We start from the raw sequence: 19,893 nt of genomic DNA, 5'->3' as shown, positions 1-19,893 counted from the left end.
TGAACATCTTGCTGCGGGAGGAGCAGAGACACAAAGGGCCCGCGTGAGCGCCGGGCGCCAGGGAGCAGGGGGCGCGGGCCCGGGCCCCGGGGAGGCCCCGGCCCGACCCGGATCGGCCATGTTGGCGGGGCCGGGGTGGACGCGGGCCGGGCGGGCCGGGCCGGGCCGGGCCGGACCGTACCAGGGGTCGTGCGGCGAGTCCGGGGAGGCGAGGCCGGGCTGGGGCGCGTCGGTCTCCATCGGGAGCCGCGGGCGGCGCGGGCAGCGGAGCGGCGGCGGCGGCGGCGCTCGGCGCGGGGCAGATGAGGAGCGCGGCGAAGGGGGCCGGACGGACAGGCCATGCTGCCCCCTCCCCCGACCCCGCTCGGGCGGGCGGGCGGGGACGGCCGAGGGGAGGGCCCGCCGGGGGCCGACCTGCCGGCTCCTCCCCCCGCCGCCCCGCGCGCATAAAGCCCGGCGCGCGCCCGGGCGCCCGCGGAGGCGGCGGTGCCGGGAGCCCCCCTCCCGCGGGGCTCCTGGCCGTCCGGGGGGCGAGCGAGGGCCCCCCCTGAATTCCCGGTCGCGGGCTCGGGCCCGGGGCGCGGCCGCACCCCTCACCCACGGCGGAGCGGGGGCGGGCCTCGGGAACGCCTTCCCGGGAGGAAGCGGTTTCCCGGTGCGTTCAAGGTAGCTCGGCTTCGGATCGGGAACCCTCCCCGGTCTCCCCTCCCAGGTCCCCGCTATTCAGAATTGAGAAGACGCCCCCCGGTCTTCCCGGGCCGGCTTGGAGATAGCCCAGTGCCCCCCCCAAACCCCACACCTTCCAACTGGTAAGACTCTCTCCTTCTCCCAGTCCGAGCCAGAAGATGCCCTTGGGCCCCCAGTTTCCCTGAACCTAATTTCGACCCCCCTGACGACGGTCTCCAGTTCACTTCTCGCTTCCCACGTCCAGTGTGGGGAGCCCTCGAAGTGCCAAGCGGGGACCGTCTGTCAGCACACTGGCAGAATCTTGCCCAGCCTTCCTTGCCCTTCCTCGGCCCTTGCTGTCCGCATGAAGTGTGCCTTAGACTCCCCGAAGTCCCTTCTCCCCACACCCGGGACACCTATGGTCTGTGGAGAGAACGCCCTGCCTGCAGCCAGGGTTCTCTCGGTGTCGCCTCCCCCCCTTCTCCGAGAAGCGCCTCTTGCCTGCCTCGCCCTTCCAGCCCCTTTCGGACTGTCTGGAGTCGGGGAACCTGGTTCCAGACGCCAGCCAGCCGGAGAGACGTCGGGGTCTCCGAGGTTCCAGGGCGGGATGCTGGTGACGACGCTGTGCACCTTGCCCTCCCGGTGACCCCCTCTTTTACAGAGTCCGACCTCCCTCCAGCCTGATTTGGGAGAACCTGGGCTACCTTCCCACCGGGTTAGGAGTTAACTCCTGTCTTCTCGCCTCTAACTCGTGGGTCTTTAGGATCTCCTCCAGTCTCTTCACTCACCCTTAGAACTCCTTTACTGCATCCTGGAAGACCAAGAAAGTCCCTTACAGATGATGGGAGGTAGGGTCCACCCTCCTTGCTCAAGCCTAAGGAATCCCTTCACTTCCCTGGTTGAAACCATCTTGGAAATGATCAAAACAGGAGTCTCAGCGGGGAGGGGGCGGTCCACCTGCGCCGCTAACCCGGCTAGCCATCTCTACAAGCCCCTCCCCACCTTACCTCTCGACCTTTCCTTCTCTCTGCCTGACATCCACCCAGTGTACCCCAATAGCACTTGTATACCTGTCTCGCGCTTGATGCACCCTTGTATTAATGCATGCCCCAGCGCCGGCATCCCAACCTGGAGATGCGATCCGGGTCCTCTTAGCACACTCCCCTCCCCCATCCATCACACGGGGAAAGAGAGAGAGAGAGCCAGCCTCCTTTGAAGGTTTCCTTAGGAACCTCGTGGGAGCGCTCAGCAGGTATATCCTGCCACTGGGTACAAACAGATTTGCTTTTTCCTATTTGTCGCCTCCTACTCTCCCACAGTTTCTCAGCACCCCTTGGACTGGGAGGTGGGATGGGGAGCATCTTACACAGGACACCTCTTACCATCTCAACCTAAGCTGGACCTCAACCTAAGGTGCACCCTGGGAGAGACATAGCTGAGGGTGAGCAGGTCAACCACTTTCTGCGTCCAGTCTCAGTGACCTGATTCGTTCTAGATCTGAACCCCTGGTTCCTTGTGTCTAAAATGTCCTGAGACAAGCCGGGAAGGGCACATCTGTGAGTGCCTGTGCCTGTGCACGCTGGCTTACGTGCTCAGGCTTTTGGCAGGTGGTTCCGAGGCTGTGAAATAGTAAGTGTCACGTGCTCAGAGCCAGCCAGGACTGTGTAAGTAGTAGCTTGAGACAGCATCTTTTATTGGCATCCTCATTCAGGACCCTGGAGCAGAAAGCCCGTATTTCTGCCTGTCAATAACTAGCTTGTAGCACAGCGGCACTGAGTGGACTCAAGGCCCCTCCTACTGCAGGTTCGTGCTGGTTCAGTTCACTTTGCTCACACAAGGAGCAACAAATCCTTCTCAGGGTGCTCCTCCCAGTAAAACACAGGATCCTCATGGTTAGTTGAAGATCTGAGGAGTATTAAGGGAGAAGAAAACCACCCTTAGATCACTGGGGCCCAGACTCTCGACTTGGGAGATTAGAAGACGTGACCCCAGCTCCTCCCCAGTACTACCCACACGAGACACCTTCTGGACACTATTCCAGGTACAGCCAGCATTATGAGGTTGATTGGTGCCAGCCAGGATCAGGTGGATCAATAGGAGGGCTGTAAGGTGCTGTGGAAGAGCGATGGAGAGGCTGGGAGGGAGAGGGGAGAGAGGCACGCAGATGTATTCATTTAGGCAGCCCAGCCTGCCCTAGAACTCAGGATCCCCCCACCTCAGCCTCCTAAGTGCTGGGGTTACAGGTATGAAACAGCGCAGCAGGTTTGCTGTCCAGCTTGGATTCTCCTATATTTTATTTAGTGGGCGAGCGCACACACTGTGGTCCACAGAAGGAAGTCGGAGGGCAGCTGTCAAAAGTTGGTTCTTCCTGCCACTGTGTGGGTCCTGAGGACCAAACTCAGAAAGTCAGGCTTGGCTGCAAGAGCCTTTACCATCTTGTCGGCCCCTTTTATTTCATTTTAAATCAGGAAAGCCCTCACAGGGAAGGGGGTGAGTTGGGGGAGAAAGTACATGAATCTACTGTGTTATCTGGAACTTTTTGTTTTGTTTTGTTGAGACGTGGTCTTTCTGTGTAGCCCTGGCTGTCCTCAAACTCACACTCAGACCAGCCTCAAACTCAGAGATCCATCTGCCTCTGCCTCCTGAGCTGCTCCTGAGTTGGGATTAAAGGTGTGATCACTATCACACAGCTTTTTTTTTTTTAGGCAAGGGCTTCCTTGAAGTCCAGGCTGACCTACATAACAAGGATGACCTTGAATTTCTGATCCTTCTCCAACCTACTTCCCAAGTACTCGGATCATACCCAGGGCTTCATATATGCCAGGAAAATACCGTCTATCGAGTACCATCCCCATGTCATGGTTTGAGACAGAGTCTCAGTCTATAGCCCAGGTTGGTCTTTGTAGGCCAGGCTAGCCTCAGACTCAAGGCAATCCTCCTGCCTCACCTTTCAAGTGCTGATGTTACAGGCACGTACCACCTTGCCGGGCAGCAGAAGTCTGACGTCAGCATTTTTTTAAAGCAAGCCTCTCTCAGATAATGTTGGTAGCAGAGGTCTCCCTGAGGCAGGTTTCGGGGAAACTAACCAGGGACTGGAGAAACGGCTTGGTGGTTAAGAGCACTGACTGCTCTTCCAGAGGACCTTGGTTCAATACCTCAGCACCCACCCACATGGCAGCTCACAACTGTAACAGTTCCAGGGGTCCCTCACACATGCAGGCAAAACACCAATGTACATGAAGTAAAAATAAATGTTCAAAATAAATAACTAAAATAAACTAACGAGCTTTTGAGAGCAGCCGCCAGGCTGAAGGTTAAGCTATCATATGTTTGCCTTTAGTTTTTAATAGGACTTAGTTTAAAAATGTTTTGATTTTTTTATTGTGCCTTGTGAGAGCATGCAGGCACACTGTGCCGTGCACGAGGAGGTCGAAGGGCAGCTTTTGAGAGTGGGTTCTCTCTCCGCTGTCGGCACCCCCACACTTGGCACCTTCACGTGGCTCTTGGCTGGAGCTCAGATCCTCACCTGGCCCAGCTTTTGTTCTGTGTTAAGATTCACTGTGAGCTGGTGAGGTGTCTCGGAGGGTGAAGGCTCTTGCAGCCAAGGCCGGTGGCCCACAGTGGGACAGAGCTGACTTCCAAAAGTTGTCCTCTGGCTTCTGCGCACATGTGCTCACACAGGCGTAGGCTCACGCACACTTGGCCAATGAAGGTGTCGGCCGAAAGCAGTTCACTGTGTTTCCACTCTGAAAGGCAACGCCGCAGCAAAGACCTGGAAAGTCCAGCCCATCCCAGTTCTTCATACACAGCGAAATCTTGGCGTTAACCCGATTCTTCATTTACAACCTTGCCACCCGTCTCTGCCTTTCTTGCTTCCTTTCTCTTCCCCTCCGTTTCCTTGTGTGTGTGGGGGAGGTGTGTGGTCTGTATGCCGCGTGTGTGAGACCAGGCAACACTTCAGGTGTTGCCCTCAGGAACACAGTTGCCCTGTGAGACAGGCTCTCCGGTGGCCTGGAGCTCACTAACTAGACGGCAGCCCAGGGGCTAGCACCCCCAGATCTTGTATCTCGACGTGGTTCTTGGGGGCAAGCGCTTTACTGACAAGAGCCATCTTCCCTGACCCCGTCTTTCGTTCTCCTGCCCTGTTCTGTTCTAAGATGGGGGCTCATGAGGCACAGGCTGGCCTTGAACTCCTGCTCATCCCGCTTCCGCCTCCCAAGTGCTGCTATCACGGGTGTGCGCTGCCATTCCTGCCCATAGAGCCGGTCCGTTTTACAACCTTCTTGGTTCACAGCAACAGTGATCAGAAGGTCCAGAGACTGGCCGGTATGCCCGGCCCCTACACAGGCCTGGCGCCACCCATCTCAACATGGCCACCGCTTCAGCTTCATTTGTAGCAATAGGCAAACATATACAGATACAGTATCGGCGGAACTCCATAAGCCTTAGAGCTTGCTGTTGGTGTACATTCTAGGGGTGTAGGAAAGACATGCTGTGCGTCCACCATCGTATTATCAAATAAGGTAGTTTTGCGGCTGTGATCCTCCAAGTTCTGCCGCGTTCCCCTCTCCGCTGGTGTAGACACCATTGATCTTTTTGCTATTTCTATGGAACTTTCTCCTCTGGGAAGCATACTGTGTGCATGCTCTGCAGAGTGCCATTCTTGGAGATTGCCCTTCAGGTCCCTCCTGATCTTTTCATGGCTTCATACTCATTCATTATCATTTACTTAGTTAGTTAGTTTTAGACAGGATCTCACAGCTCTGGCTGACAGGGAATCCCCTGTAGACCAGGCTGGCCTTGAATTCCCAGAGATCTCTGCACCTCTGCCCCCTGAGTGCTGAGGTTAAAGGTATTTGGCACCATATGCAGTCCGTTCCTTTTCAGTGCTGAATAATATTCCATTTTGGGAGTGTACCTGTTTATTCATTGGCTCCTTTCAAGTTTAGGTAATTTATAAACAAAGCTGCTGAGACAGTCATGTACAATTTTTTTTTTTTTGGGGGGGGATGGACATAGGCTTTTAATCATCTACTTTTTATTTTGACAAATTTCTTGACTCCACCAGGAATCAATAAGCTGGGATAAGGAGAGCAGCTGCCCGGGAGTCAGAGCACCCACAGAGTGGTCCTGGGGTCTCTGCTGCCCTGGAAGGGTCTAGAGCTTCACCTTCTGAGCTCTGTCTTCTCAGAGTTGCTTCAGCTGTGAGATCGTGAACTTGGAAGCACCCTGAAACTCTGAGGTGTGTGGGAAGACAAGGGAGCTCTCTCTGCATTCCCTGGGCCAGTTAATTTGGTCCTTTTCAGGGTCAGTTACTGTCGAGTGAGCAGTGGACAGCTCTCAGTATTCCTAGTGTGTACAAACAGCCCTCTGGGTTTAACCCCCACCTGTGAGGGGGGAAAAGGAAAGAGGAAGAAGGGGGAAAGGGATTGTGTGTAGTATTAGCCTACCGAGAGAGACATACAGATTAATAGAGAGCTGACAGTTTAGAAATAAGCCCTGTGTGCTGGAGAGAGGGCTTATCCATTAAGAGCACATATTGCTTTTCCAGAGGACTTGAGTTCGATTCCCAGCACCCACATATGGCAGCTGTAACCACCTGTAACTCTAGCTCCAGGGGAGCCGACTTCTCCGGTCTCTGAGGCCACCTCCACTCACACGTGCATACCTACATAGACACACATTCACGTGATTAAGAACAAAATAAATATATTTAGATGGGAAATGAGCCCTTGCATTTATAGTCCATTGATATGTGACAAGGGTATCAAGAATCAGATAGGCTCATCTCTAATGGTGCTGGAGAACTGGATATCCGTGTGCCAAACAGTGAAATTGTACCCCACCCCACCCCGCCTACCAAAGTTGATCCCAAATAGATCAAAAACCCAAAGGTAGGAGCTAAACTATAGGCAGAAAAGTAAATCAATTAGACATCATCAAAATTTAGAATTACGCGCTTGTGCACCAGGGCAGGCGTGCGCGAACGTGTAGGAAAATGTATGCCTTCGAGCACACACAAGGGCATCATAATTTTAATTTGACCTTTTTCTTCCTTTTTTTTTTTTTTTTTTTGAGACAGGGTTTCTCTGTGTAGCCCTGGCTGTCCTGGAACTTGCTCTGTAGAAGAGGCTTGTCTCAAACTCAGAGATTCAGCCGCCTCTGCTTCCCAAGTACTGGGATTAAAGGCTCGCGTGCGCGCATGCGCGCACACGCACGTGTGTGTGTGTGTGTGTGTGTGTGTGTGTGTGTGTGTGTGTGTGTTTCAAGGAACTCCATCAATGAAATGAAAAGACAGTGGGAGAGAGCTGAGGAGGCACCTCAGTGGCTGGCGTGTGTGCTGTGCGGGCATGGAGGACCTGAGTTTAGAGCACCAGCTCCCCGGTGAAAGCTGGGTGTGGCAGCTTACTTCCGTAACCCCCAAATGTGGGGGAGGGTTGGAGATAGTGGCGTCCTGAGGGCTCCTCTCCAAGTTCAGTGGGAGACCTTACCTTGACAAAGAGGTAAGGTCTTCTTGACAAAGAAGAGCAGGCAAGACGTGGTAGCGCCCACCTGCAATCCCAGCATTCAGGAGGCAGAGGCAGGCAAATCTCTGTGAGCTTGAGGCCAGCCTGGTCTACACACTGAACTCCCACACAGCCAGGGCTACATAGAAAAACCTCTGTCTAGATAGATAGATAGATAGATAGATAGATAGATAGATAGATAGTAGATAGATAGATAGATAGATAGATAGATAGATAGATAGATAGATAAATGAGGCAAAGATCAATAGAGGAAAACATCCTGACGTCAACTCCTGGCCTTCATATGCACCCGAACATCCATGTGCATATATGAATACATACCACACACACACTAAATAATTATGTGATAGAGGATTCACGTCTAGAATGCATGTGTAACTCAGGCAACTCATTAACAAAAAAGTAAACCTCTCAATTAAAAATAGGCAGGTCCAGTCAGGTGCGGTGGCACACATCTGTAATCCCAGCACTCGGAGAGGCAGAGGCAGGAGGATTTCTGTGAGTTCCAGGTCCGTCTGGTCTACAAAATGAGTTCAGGACAGCCGAGACTACACAGAGAAACCTTGTCTCAAAAAAACAAAAAAAGGCCGGTCCTTTTGTAGGATGACCTCTGTGTACCCCCGGGGTGCTGGCCGTTTCTACCATCGTCTGCTGTCTGCCCCGACATTCCTGACAATGCACAGGAGCAACGAGGAGAGGGCCCACTGCCGCCAAACTCAAGTGCCATCTCCAGGCACTTCTGTTTCATCTGGGCTTTGGGGACTATGAGGACAGCAGTCCTGCAGGCTGAGGACTCAGCATTAAAAAAACAAACAAAGAAACCCTGGTCAGCACGGTGGGGTCAGCAGGTGAAGGTGCTTGCTGCCAAGTCTGATGGCCAAAGTTCAGTCCCCAGGACCTAATGGTGCAAAGAGAACTGACTCCTGCATGGCATCCTTCCTCTCCCCCCGCCAAAAAAATATCTAAAACTCTGGCTAGCCTGAAATTCACCAGGCTAGACCAGGCTGGCCTTGAACTCAGAGATCTACCTGCCTCTGCCCCTGAGTGCTGAGATATGTGACACCATGCCCATTCAATGTTTGGGTTTGCATCGAGACAGGGGTCTCACTGGGTAGCCTTAGCTGGCCTAAAACTCACAGACATCCTCCTGCCTCTATGTCCTGAGTGCTGTTCTGTTTGTTTGGTTTTCAATTGTTGTTTTTGAGACCTGGTCTCATGTAGCTCAGGCTGTTTAAAATGTATTATGTTTCGTGTGTGTGTGTGTGTGTGTGTGTGTGTGTGTGTGTGTGTGTAGAAGAGAACAACTTTCAAAAATTACTTCTTTCTTTTCTACCTTGTGGGTCCAGGGATCAGTCACAGTTTATCTTGGGCCTTGGTGAGAGGCATGCTTATCCACTGAGCTGGACCACTGCCCTCAGACCACCCTCTTTCATTCACTGTGTACCCGAAGATGACCTTGAGATGCTCCTCTTCCCGGGGTGCCGGGATTCCGGGGATGTGCCGCCACACCTGGCTTCAGCTTCCTTTCTGGAACAATGAAAATGTTCTAAAATTGATTATAGTGATGTTTCAAAATTCTATGAATCTATTTTAAGAACTGAAGTAGGTGGAGTGGATGGTATTCGAGTTATATTGCAGTAAAGATGTTGCCAAAAAAAAATATAATTTCACCTAGTACGACCCTTTCCCTAATCCTGTGCCTATCCACAAGGTGAATGTATAGCCCCCCAACATGACGTGGTTTTCCCTTCCTTATTATTATCTAAACATTATTAAACACGTCTCATCTGCCAGGCACAGTACTAAGAACTTCCGAGGATTTTCCAGTTTTTGTCCTGCCAATTCCGTTTTGTTTTAACGGAACAAGAAAACAAGTGGCACAAAAAGTCATGTAATAAATGATAAAATAACATCTCAACACAATGATGTAGTGAACCATCTACCCTGTGCCAAACGCCGGACACCAGTACATTCATCCAGCGCGTTCAGCTACTCCGGGAAAGGACTCTATCTGCACGGTGTCCATCTGCAGTCTCAGGGCTCTGGAGGCAGAGACAGGAGGATCGTTAATTTGAGGCCAGACGAGGCTACGCATAGTGAGACCTTGTGTCAGACAACAACAAACAAACAAGCTTCGGACTGTCAGCAAGTGGGGGAGGCGAGGAAGTCAGCGATGTTTATGATGTCATCATTTCCATCGTGACCCACTGCAGCACGGTTCCCACCTCCTCAAAGAACACCTGTTCGTTATAGACGGTTCTGGACTATCTATTGTGCTAGAATGAGAGCTACCAAGAGCGGGGCCTCAGTGCTAAGTCTCTTTGAATTTTCCTCCATTCCCCTCTCCCTGCTTTGGCCCCATGTATTATACTGGGTACTTAATACAATATAGTTCATTAAAAGTCAGCCCAGGGGCCAGGCGTGGCGATGCTTGCCTGTAATCCCAACACTCTGGAGGTGGAGGCAGGACCACAAATTCAAGGTCAGAAGCTGGGGGTGTGGCTCAGCTGGTAGAGTACTTGCCTTCTGTTCCAGAAACATATAAACTGGGCACAATCGCACACGTCTGCCATCTCCGCCGTCAGGAGGTGGAGAAAGGAGGATCAGGCATTCAGGGTCACCTCCGCACGGGGTGGCGAGTGAGAAGACGATTCCCACTCTCACAAACAGAAGCACAGATGTATACACCTTCACTTGACAACAGCCATGCATTCTGAGAAGTGAGCTGTCCGAACGACAACCCGAGCCAGCGGTTCTCGACCTCCCTACCACCGAGACCCTTTAATGCAGTTCCTGGTGTCGAAGCGACCCCCAGCCATAAAGTTAGTTTCCTTGCTACTTCCTAACTGTGCCTTTGCTGCTGTTGTGAACCGCAAACATCTGACGTGCAGGCTATCCCCAGGAGAAATGCTCCTGGAGGCGTAGTCGACGACTTGATGTGACCAAGACGGTCAAGAACCAAGTACGTGAGGGTCCTGACGGCGTAACACAGCCAACCCCACAGGGGTTTCACAGTACACTTTAAAAAACACTTAATATCCCTATGTGTGCATTCCTTTGAGACAGGGTTTCTTTGTGTAGTTGTGGCTATCCTGGAACCTGCTGTGTAGATCCACCTGCTCGGCCCTCTCCACCCCCGTCCCCGAGTGCTGGGACTGTGCAGGTAGGATATGCAGTGAAGGGGAGGTAGAGAAAAAAACAGAGATAGAGGGTTCAAGGAAGGATGGATGGAAGACAGGAAGGTTAAGCAAAACTAAGGATGTATGAAAAAGATGGAGTTTGTAAGCTAATTTAAATGTATATACACATGTATATTTACAAAGAAGTTTGAACAGAAGTTCCCTGCATGAGTGGATAATGCTGCTCTCCTAAGACATGAGTTATTAAACGAAAATTTCAGTGTTAGTCCTGGATCCCTTTTTATGAGCTGTCAACCAGGGAAACACACACACGCACACACACACACACACACACACAGCTCAGGGAACATGTTAGAAGTGGGAGCAGGAATTGTGCAGGAGCCAGCGGATAGGAGGATGTACTGTGGAACTGTCTTTGGACATAGCATGGCCACTGCACTTAGGAATCCACAGCTGACATTACCTGCATTAGATGAAGCAGACAGACAGAATTCCAGCACGGGTGGGAGAGGCTACTGAGATCCCACTCCAGGCGAGGAACCATAAGCACCTGACAGCTGCTGCTTCGGGTGTGTGTGTGTGTGTGTGTGTGTGTGTGTGTGTGTGTGCTGTAGCCATTGATAAGCTGCCCACAATCCATTAGATAACTCTATATCAATGTATAAATAAATTAGATTAATTAGCAGTGGGGCTGCCAAAGGTTCATGGGTGTGAAGATCCTGAGTTCAATGTTCAATACCAAGAAATGAGTAAATAAATAAGCAAAGCAAAGCCAGCCGGGCGGTTCAGTAAATAGCATAGTAAATAGCAGGCCAGTAGCCTGTGGAGAGCTCACTTATGAGGCGTGTGTGCTGTACACAATCACGTGTGCCATGCTCCTAGAATGACCGACAGGCAGTGGGTATGTTTACACTGCCATCGTAAACAGGTGAGGGACCCACTGTGCTAAGTGTTACGAGTGCTTTGGCATCATTAGGCAAAACGAGTTTTTCGGTTCCGTTGTCATCAATGAACCATCACTGTGCATATTAAAGCACCATTAGGAATGCTGGGCACAGTGGCACGCATCCGAAACCTCAGCGGCAGGGAGCGGGAGGCAGGAGCGGCAGACGTCCAAGGCCAGCTGGGCTACCTAGCAGGCTGAAAGCCCACCTGGGCTTCATGGGGCCCTGTCTCTAAGACAAAGACAAAATCAAGCCAGGTGGGAGAGGCCTTTACTCCCAGCATTCATGAGGCAGAGGCAGAGGCGGGCAGATCTCCGAGTTTCGAGGTCAGCCTGGTCTACAGAGTGAGTTCCAGGAAAGCTGGGGATACCCAGAGAAAACCTGTCTCAGAAAATAAAAACAAAGCATAAAGCGCAGTTACGTCGTGCAGAGCTTGACTGTAATTGCTTGTACAAGTCAAGCTTGCACTGGGTCACTCTGCGTAGCTCAGGCTGGCCTTAATATCCTGTCCCCCTGCCTCAGCCCCCTGTGTGCTCAGAAGTAAGGGGTGTGTCACTAAACAGCTGTAACTGTACTTCTTCTTAATCAGGTCATTTAAAAAAAATCACTGCAAAGCAGTGGATACAGTCTCTTTGTTCTGTCTATCTGTCTATCTTATTGGTTCTGGTATCAAACCCACAGACTTACACATGCTAGGCATTCTTTGTCCCATTGGGAGCGGCCCACAGGCCCAGGTGTTGCATGCCTGTGGAAGTTTGTTTGAGATGGGGGAGGGCACAGCATGTTGCTTAGAAGGCTTTTAACTCCTCAGCTCAGGCAAGCACCCTGCCTTAACGTCATCAGTAGCTGGAGTAGGCCACTCCCATGGCCACAGTGACCACCCCCCACAAACCCACAACTTTAGCTTTAATTGATACATAGCAATCGTACATATCTTTAATGTTTACGTGTCTTTGCTGGCACGCCTTGCCTCAGTGTGCAGGGAGATGTCAGAGGACAATTTTCAAGAGGCATTTATGTGCTGCTGTGATGTTGGGCCTGTGGATCAAACTCAGATTGGCAGGCGCAATGGCAAGCACCTTTGCCCACTGAGCCGTCTCGCCTAAGGGACCTAGGGTAGCATTTCAACACATACAGGTTCCGTTCTTATGCCTGTCTTGTGGGTGAAGAAACTGCCTGAGACGCCTAGGATGACAAGGTAGGTAGGTAAGGTCCATCAGCCAGCCCCCTCAAGAGTCCACACGTACCTGACTCAAACGGCATGCATCTGCCCCCTTGCTTTTCTGCCCCTGCCCTGGCACTCGGGAGTTAAATAAACGAATTTGCTTGCCCAGCTGAGAACACCCGGTCTGCCCAGACCTGCTGACTCTCCCACTTTCTCACTTTCTCACTGTCGCTTCCGATGACAACCGGAGCGAGTTTGATGTGTTGGTGAAAGAGTGTGTGTGTGTGTGTGTGTGTGTGTGTGTGTGTGGTGTGTTGGGGTGTGTGTAGGGGGTTGCTTTCGGAATTTTATGTTTTCAGCAACTGAAGTTGCCTCCTGCCTGTAATTAACTATTTGATTTAGTATGGTCAATTAATAATCCCACAATTCAGGGGCTGAGCACGAAGATGGTAAAAGCATGCTTCCTTTATTTAAAAAAAAAAAAGTGTTTATTTTGGGAAACTGAACAGAAACCACAGGTCTGTTGCTGGTGCCTGTGGGGGAGGGGATGCCAGGCTGCTGGCAGGGGTTTCCATTACACTTCAGGCAGGGCATAAGATGATGGGCTGGCTAGCGGGCAGGGCCCCTACTCAGGGTCATCTCCCTAGAGGCTGGGTTTTCAGTGGTCCCAGGCAGGGAAAATAGCTTTCGGAGTCAGTGAATAAAGTGGAAAAAGCATTTGACAGGGAGGCAGGAGCCCGGGGCTCTGTCTCTGACCTTGAAACGGGCTCTTCCCCTCCCGGAGCCCTAGTTTATTCATGTGCAAAATGGAAAGTGGCCAAATTATACTAGAGATGGGAAATTGGATTCAGTTTTTCTACTGACTGGCAGTGGCTGCGGCTGGGCGAGGATGGAAATCTGTGATTGATTATCAATGTCTGCCATGGATACAGGTAACTGGGGACTAGGACAAGATGGGCCTAATACAGTGAGTCTTTATTGTCTAAAGGTCTTACATCTATGAATTTAACCCAACCATGAACTAAAAAATAAATAAATAAATAAATAAAAGTAAATAAATAAATAGATAGATAGATAAATAAATAAATAAAAAGTGTGGGTGGTGGTGCTGGGAATCAGACCTAGGGCTTCGGGAGCACAATCTCCTGAGCCACACATATGTCCTCAATGTTCCAGCCCTCTCTCATTCTGTAGCCCACCTCCGAAACGCTGGTGATTATAGGCAAGAGCCATCACACACAGCTCCCTGCCCCCCCAGGGGGCGAAATAACTGCATGGCTGGAGCTGCTGAGATGACTCAGGGGTTCAAAGCTCTTGGCCCCACAAGCCTGACAATCCTTGAGTTTGATCCCTGGCATACATGGCGGAAAGAGAAAACGTACTCCCAAAAGTTGTCCTCTGACTTGTACCATGGAACACACATGCCCACACTCACATACACACATCACACATACACACACAACAACAGTAACGATGCAAAATAAATTTAAAACGAATCTGTAGCGGGACAGGGCAACACACACCTGTAATCCTGGCACTGTGAAGGTAGAGACAGGGGGATCAGTTCTCTCTTGGCTGCATGGTAAATCTGAGGCCAGCCTTCATCGAATGAGACCTTGCCTCAAAAGAAACAGATTATCAAGAAAAATCCCCAAAACCAACCAGACAAAAAACTACACAGCAAGCGCCCCACCCCGGGAGTCACACAGCCAAGGGAGGAATTGCCAAAGTGACAATTTCATTTGTACTGATCATATATGGCTCCGTACACATATATGGGCAGTTCTCTATACATACAGAGAGGAAATTACATACCTGGAAAAATTTATATCGAGTGGCAAATCATTAACCTAGATTTCAGGGGCTAAAATGGACTCATATTTTTGTGTTAGCATGAATATGGATTTTTTTTTCTGTAAATATGGATTCATCTCAACAACAACAAAAATAGTGAAAATGATTTGAACCAGATTAAAGACTGACCAAAAGCATCGATAGCACCATTATTCATAAAAGCCAAAAACTGGAAACAGTTCAAGTGTCCATCCGCAGGAGAAGGGGTAAAGTACAATGTTCTTGGGCAATGGAATAATACGTAAAAGTATAAAAGAACAGTTAACTGCTCACACAACACAGCTGAATTTCAAAGTGCCTAAAAAAGAAGACACACACACACAAACACAAACAGACCCACATCCATAAAGACACACATAACAAACAAAGAGGAAAAAAAAAAACCTTGCAAAAAAAAAAAAATGCATGTTGGTCTTGTCTGAGACAGACCAAACTAATGCAGAAGAGGTTGCAGTGCTGTTTATCCCTGTGGAGAAAGGAGCAGATACCGGCTTGGAAGCAGGGAAGAAGTCCCTGCGAGAAGAAAATGCTTTGAAACAGGATCGCACTGTGTAGCCCAGGCTAGCCTGGAGTTTACAATCCTTCCCCCTCGCTTCCCCACGTGCTGGGCTCACAGGCGTGTGCCACCTGTGAGTGGACACGTATGCTTATGTCCATAGACGTGAGACCCAAGGGGTGGGTGACGGCTCAGTTGGTAGTGTTTTTTTCACGCAGCAAGGAGGATGTAAGTTTGGGTCACCCGCGCTTGTGGAAAAGGCTGGGGTCCTCTACATAATCCCAGGAGGCGGAGACAGGTGGATCCTTGAAACTCAGGGTTCAGCCTTGCCATATCAGTGAGTACGAGGTGACAGCAGATGTCACCCTCTGGCCTCCACACACACGTGCGCACACTTGAAAACCTGTGCACAGTCACACAAAAGTAAGAAATAAGGAAGAAAAGGTGGGGTGTGGTGGCACACACACTTAATCCCGGCACTCAGGAGGCAGAGGCAGGTGGGTCTCTGTGAGTTCGAGGCCAGCCTGGTCCACACAGCAAGCTCACTAGGGATACCTAGTGAGACTCTGTCTCCAAAACACAACGATTGTTGATTTTGACTCTTTATGTGTATCAGTGTTTTGTCTGCAGGTAGGTATGTGTAGCATGTGATGCCTTGTGCCGCTGGAGGTCTGAAGGCTGTGTTGGACCCTGGGACTGGAGTTACAGGTGGTTGTGCATCACCCTGTGGGTGCTCGCAGCTGAACTCCGGTCCTCTGCAGGAGCAGCCAGTGCTCTTGACCCCTGAGTCATCTCTAAAGCCCTGACCTAATTTTTTTTTTTTTAAGCCACTGCCTCCACTGAGTATTGAAAAGATGTAAAAGGAAGGATGGAAGAAAGAAAAAGAAAGGAAGAAAGAGAGCGAAGAGGAAGAGCAAAGAAAAGAAACAAGAGGAAAAGTGTCCTTGAGGTTCTGTTCGCTAATGATGTCGCTCCTGTTCCTCCACCTCTCTTCAGCTCTCCCGGTGGGAGACTGGTGGGGGTTACTTGCTGGAGTACCCACAGACCTGTGTCATTGGGAAGGTTGTTCGTCATCAGTGTACCAGTTTCAAAATGGTTGAGCCATTGCCACGGGGGAGGCTCTGCCACCCTCCCTTGACTTTACAGATGGACCCAGATGAAGATGTGTTCGGTCCAAGGTCACACAACTAGCTTGGTGAGTCCATCTTTACATCTTGACTTTTCATTCATTCATTGGATCAAATTCACCTCTTCCACACCAAGAAGGTTACCTCAGCAGAATCCCACCCTGAGTATCTTTCCACTAGCTCTTAGTGAGCTTAGCCTCCAATTAAAGGACACATTATATAAATTATAACAGAGAATGGGATCTTCAGGGAACCTTGGAGGCTTAAAGGAAGGAGAAGGCAGTGGGATGGAGAGAAAAGAAAGCTGGCATTTGAGCGGAATCAGAGAGGCAGAAATGGAAGACAGCACTTCTTGTAGCTCGGCTGAACTGGTGTTCACGATTCCCCCATCCCCTCCTAAACCCAACCCCACCCCGAAGATCAGCTATTGTCTCTAGTGTCTGCCATGGTGCTCAGACTACATCAAAGCTCAACCAGCGTCACTGACTTGGGTGGGATAGAATTCACTCCAGCAAAAATGGAGACAGAGAAAGCTAGGCTGTGATCTTGGCACTTGGGAGGTAAAGGCAGTCGGCTCGGAAAGCTCAAGGTCTTTCTCAGCTGTGTAGTGAGTCTTAGGCCCGGCTACACAGACTTAAACTAAAAAAAGTGGGGAGAGGCATGAATTAATTCATTCAGCAAATATTTAATAGATGTCTGTTGTGTTCCAAATACAGCACTAAGTGCTCTCCTTGGGACTTGACTCAACTATACCAACCGCCATCAAACCCACCTTTCCCTCCCCCTCTTCCTGACAGAAACAACGATAAGCAGACAAAATACCCCATGGGCTTGCTAAGCAATTTACACCGATTCATTTAGTCAAAAGGAAAAAGAGGCCTTGTGAGGGGGAGGGCATCTGGGACTCAGTCCCCAGTATATCAAGCACACCTCCATTAGGAACAGACACCCTGAGCTCCTATACTCTTCACTCAATAGAGAAAAGCCAAGCCCAGAGAGCTCACATAGAATCCCAAGGCCACAAGGCAAAGAAATAGAGAGCCAGGATTTGAACACTGACTGTAAGTCCTACATGAGTCTAATCACTTCTGTGGATCGCTCTGTCCATCAGGTGAATCCAGGAACTGCCTGCCTTCCGTGGTATTAGCCTAGTGTGGCTAGGACGAGGGCTTGGTCCATGAAAGGGCCTAGTATGTGAGAACCTTACTTCTGTTCCCTCAAAACTAAATAAAAGCCAAGGCTGGCGGCAATGCCTGTAATCTTAGCACTAGGCAGGCAGGGATGGGGGATCTTCGGAGCTCGCCAGCCAGATGGTCTTGCTGAGTCGGGGAGCTCTGGGTTTTGTGAAGAGACTACATGTCAAAAATCAAGATGGAGAACAACAGGGGAAGATGCCTGGGATTGGACCTCTGGGCTCTACATGTACACGCAGGCACACAAACAAACGGCACACATGCATACACCACAGACACACACACAGAGAAATGACTAGCTCAGTGAGACGGGACACCACACACTGGTATCATACTGCTCTCTGCTCCAGCGGAAACTCCTCAAAACCCCCTTGCCCCGGTAGAGCAGATCCTAAGTGCTGCCGGTAGATGACAAAGCCCTGTGTGGCCTGGCCCTGTCTTACCTGCCCTACAGCTGCCGCTCTTTTTTTATCCACTGACCCCGCAGAGGCTGGAAGTCGCCAGAGTCATTGTTGGCACAGGGCCTTTGGGCCGCCTTCTCCCTGGCTAGAATGTCTATCCCTCATGTGTGGGGCAGGCACTCTTTCCTCGCCTGGGGCTCTTGTTTGCCTAGAGCAGTGGCTCTCAGCCTTCCTAATGCTGCCACGCTTTAATAGAGTCCCTCCTGTTGCGGTGACCCCAGCCATAAAGTTATTTTTGTCGCTACTTTGTAACTATAATTTTGCTACTGTTATGAATTGTAATGTAAGGATCTGTGTCTTCCAAAGGTGGTAGGAGACCCCTGTGAAAGGACCCTAAGACCCCATCACAATTCACAGGTCCACAGCCTCCTTCCCCGTTCTGCAGCATCTTCCTGTATGGACAAGCCCACTTCAGCTTGGGCCTCCTTGGCTTGAGCTTTCTTTCCCCAGAGAGCGCCCTTCTCTCCTTCCTTCCTTCTCAGTGTCCAGCACCAATGTTGCTGCTTGCCCGAAGGGACCTTCTAGGATCAGGATCGGCCTTCTGGTCTGTTTCTTTGCCTCCTCTGTCTCCCTGAGGCCATCACTGCAGTGGTGTGGTTTTGTACCTGTGTGAGCCTGCACATGTCAGGTGATCAACGAATGCCTACGCATCTCCTCCTCCCGCTCCCCTCCGACTCAGTATGTAGCTGAAGATGAACTTGAGTCTGGAATCCTCCTGCCTCCACTTCCCCACTGCACCACCAACCCAGTGTATGGACCCCTGGCGATGGAACCCAAAATGAGGATAGACAAGTATGAGCCGCCTCCATAGCCTCCTTAGAGCCTTCCTGAAAGTTAGGACTATTTTCTCTTGCTCCCCACGGTCTGGGCTCGCACATGTTAGGCACTCTATCCATCTTGGATGCAACATGTGCTAGACACATCGCCCTCGTTAAGCCTTTGGACATAATACTAATGATTATGTGGTTTATTGAGCTTATGGAGCAGCCCAAGCAGTTTCTCATGCTGTTTCATTGGCTCGTCAGATCTCTCTATGATGCTGTTTCTAATTACTAGCATATCCATATGACAGATGAATATGCTGAGGTCCAGAGACAAGCAAAAGTGACTCGGCACGGCACGTAAGAAAAAGAGTGAGGCTTCCGCCCAGGGCTCTTCCATAGCAGGTACACGGTGTCACTCAGTCGGTGCCACCTCCCAGAGGGTGGGGCTGGCTGCTTCCGGAACTGTCCATGTTGCCCTTTCCTGCCCTTCCTTTACTTCCTCCCACTGAGGGGCTTCCGCCTGGAGCTCTGGAGCTACCCTGGGGCAGGGGAATCAGCAAGTCTTTGAGAGCAGCTCCTTAATTTAGTGTCATAGTGCTCAGAAAGAGCAGGCAGCAGGGTTCAAACGCCTGTCCCGCCTGTCCCTCGACTGTGACCCAGAAGAGAGAGCCGGGCCTGAAGAGCGGTGACTTCTTGATTCTGCTTTCCTATAACTGAGCCAGCTGATCTTGCTGGGTCAGCAGCAGCAGCAGGGTCCAGAGAACCAGCCAGTAAGAAAGCCCCGCTCATCAGTGCCCGCTCTTCGTATTCATTGTTGCTGTTGTTTGTTTGTGCAGTCATACTTCTTGCAGTTTTCACACCTGATGACCGAAAACAGACAAGCAAGGCAGCAAACAAACAAACAAACGCCAGATATGCTTTGACTGGGGTGTGGTTGTGCACACCTGTAATTATAGCATTTGGGAGGTGGAAGCAAGAAGATCGGGGCTTCAAGGCCATCCTCACCAGCAAGGCCAGTCTGAGGCCAGCCCAGGCTACACAGCAAGATCCTGCCTCAAAAACAAACAAAACAACAGGCTGGGGAGGGGCCAGAAAAATGCCTACTGCCCAGAAGCTCTAACTGACAGTGTGGGGACCAGAGCTAAAATCTGGGAGGGTTTTTTGTTTTGTTTTGTTTTGTTTACAAGTATCTGTGATCCCAGCTTCTATGAAGATGTGAGTGGTAAGGACGGGAGAATCCACGGAAGCTAGACGGCCAGCCAGCCTGGCACACATGGTGGCAAAACAACAAAAAGATCCCACCTCAAAGTGGGACTAATATGCAGGGTGTCCACAGACCTCCATACACAATCCGTGGCCACAGACACTGATGTCCACACACATGAATGTGGACACATACATGCATACTGTATTCACACAAACACACACATACACAACTTCACACACACACACACACACACACACACGCACGCACACAAAACAACCTTGGGATGTAGCTCGGTGACAGAGGCCTTATGTAAGAATTTGGGTTTGGGCCAGGTAGTGGTGGCACACGC

At 50.7% G+C, this 19,893-nt stretch overlaps 1 protein-coding gene across 1 annotated transcript in view; it reads right to left on the bottom strand.

Moving 5' to 3' along the window:
• Positions 1-268, bottom strand: part of Msi1 (musashi RNA binding protein 1) — a gene marked incomplete in the record, with an annotated part of 26,229 nt that extends 25,961 nt beyond the window's left edge. Inside the window, 1 exon segment of the mRNA XM_055606400.1 lies at positions 182-268. Coding sequence (XP_055462375.1) covers positions 182-240 — 59 coding nt within the window.
• Between the last annotated feature and the right edge of the window lie 19,625 nt (positions 269-19,893).

Source organism: Psammomys obesus, unplaced genomic scaffold (assembly GCF_907164565.1).
Source record: "Psammomys obesus unplaced genomic scaffold, mPsaObe1.curated_primary_1811, whole genome shotgun sequence".
NCBI lineage: Eukaryota > Metazoa > Chordata > Mammalia > Rodentia > Muridae > Psammomys > Psammomys obesus.
Note: the sequence above shows the minus strand (reverse complement) of the source record. Positions and strands in the feature narration are given on the sequence as shown.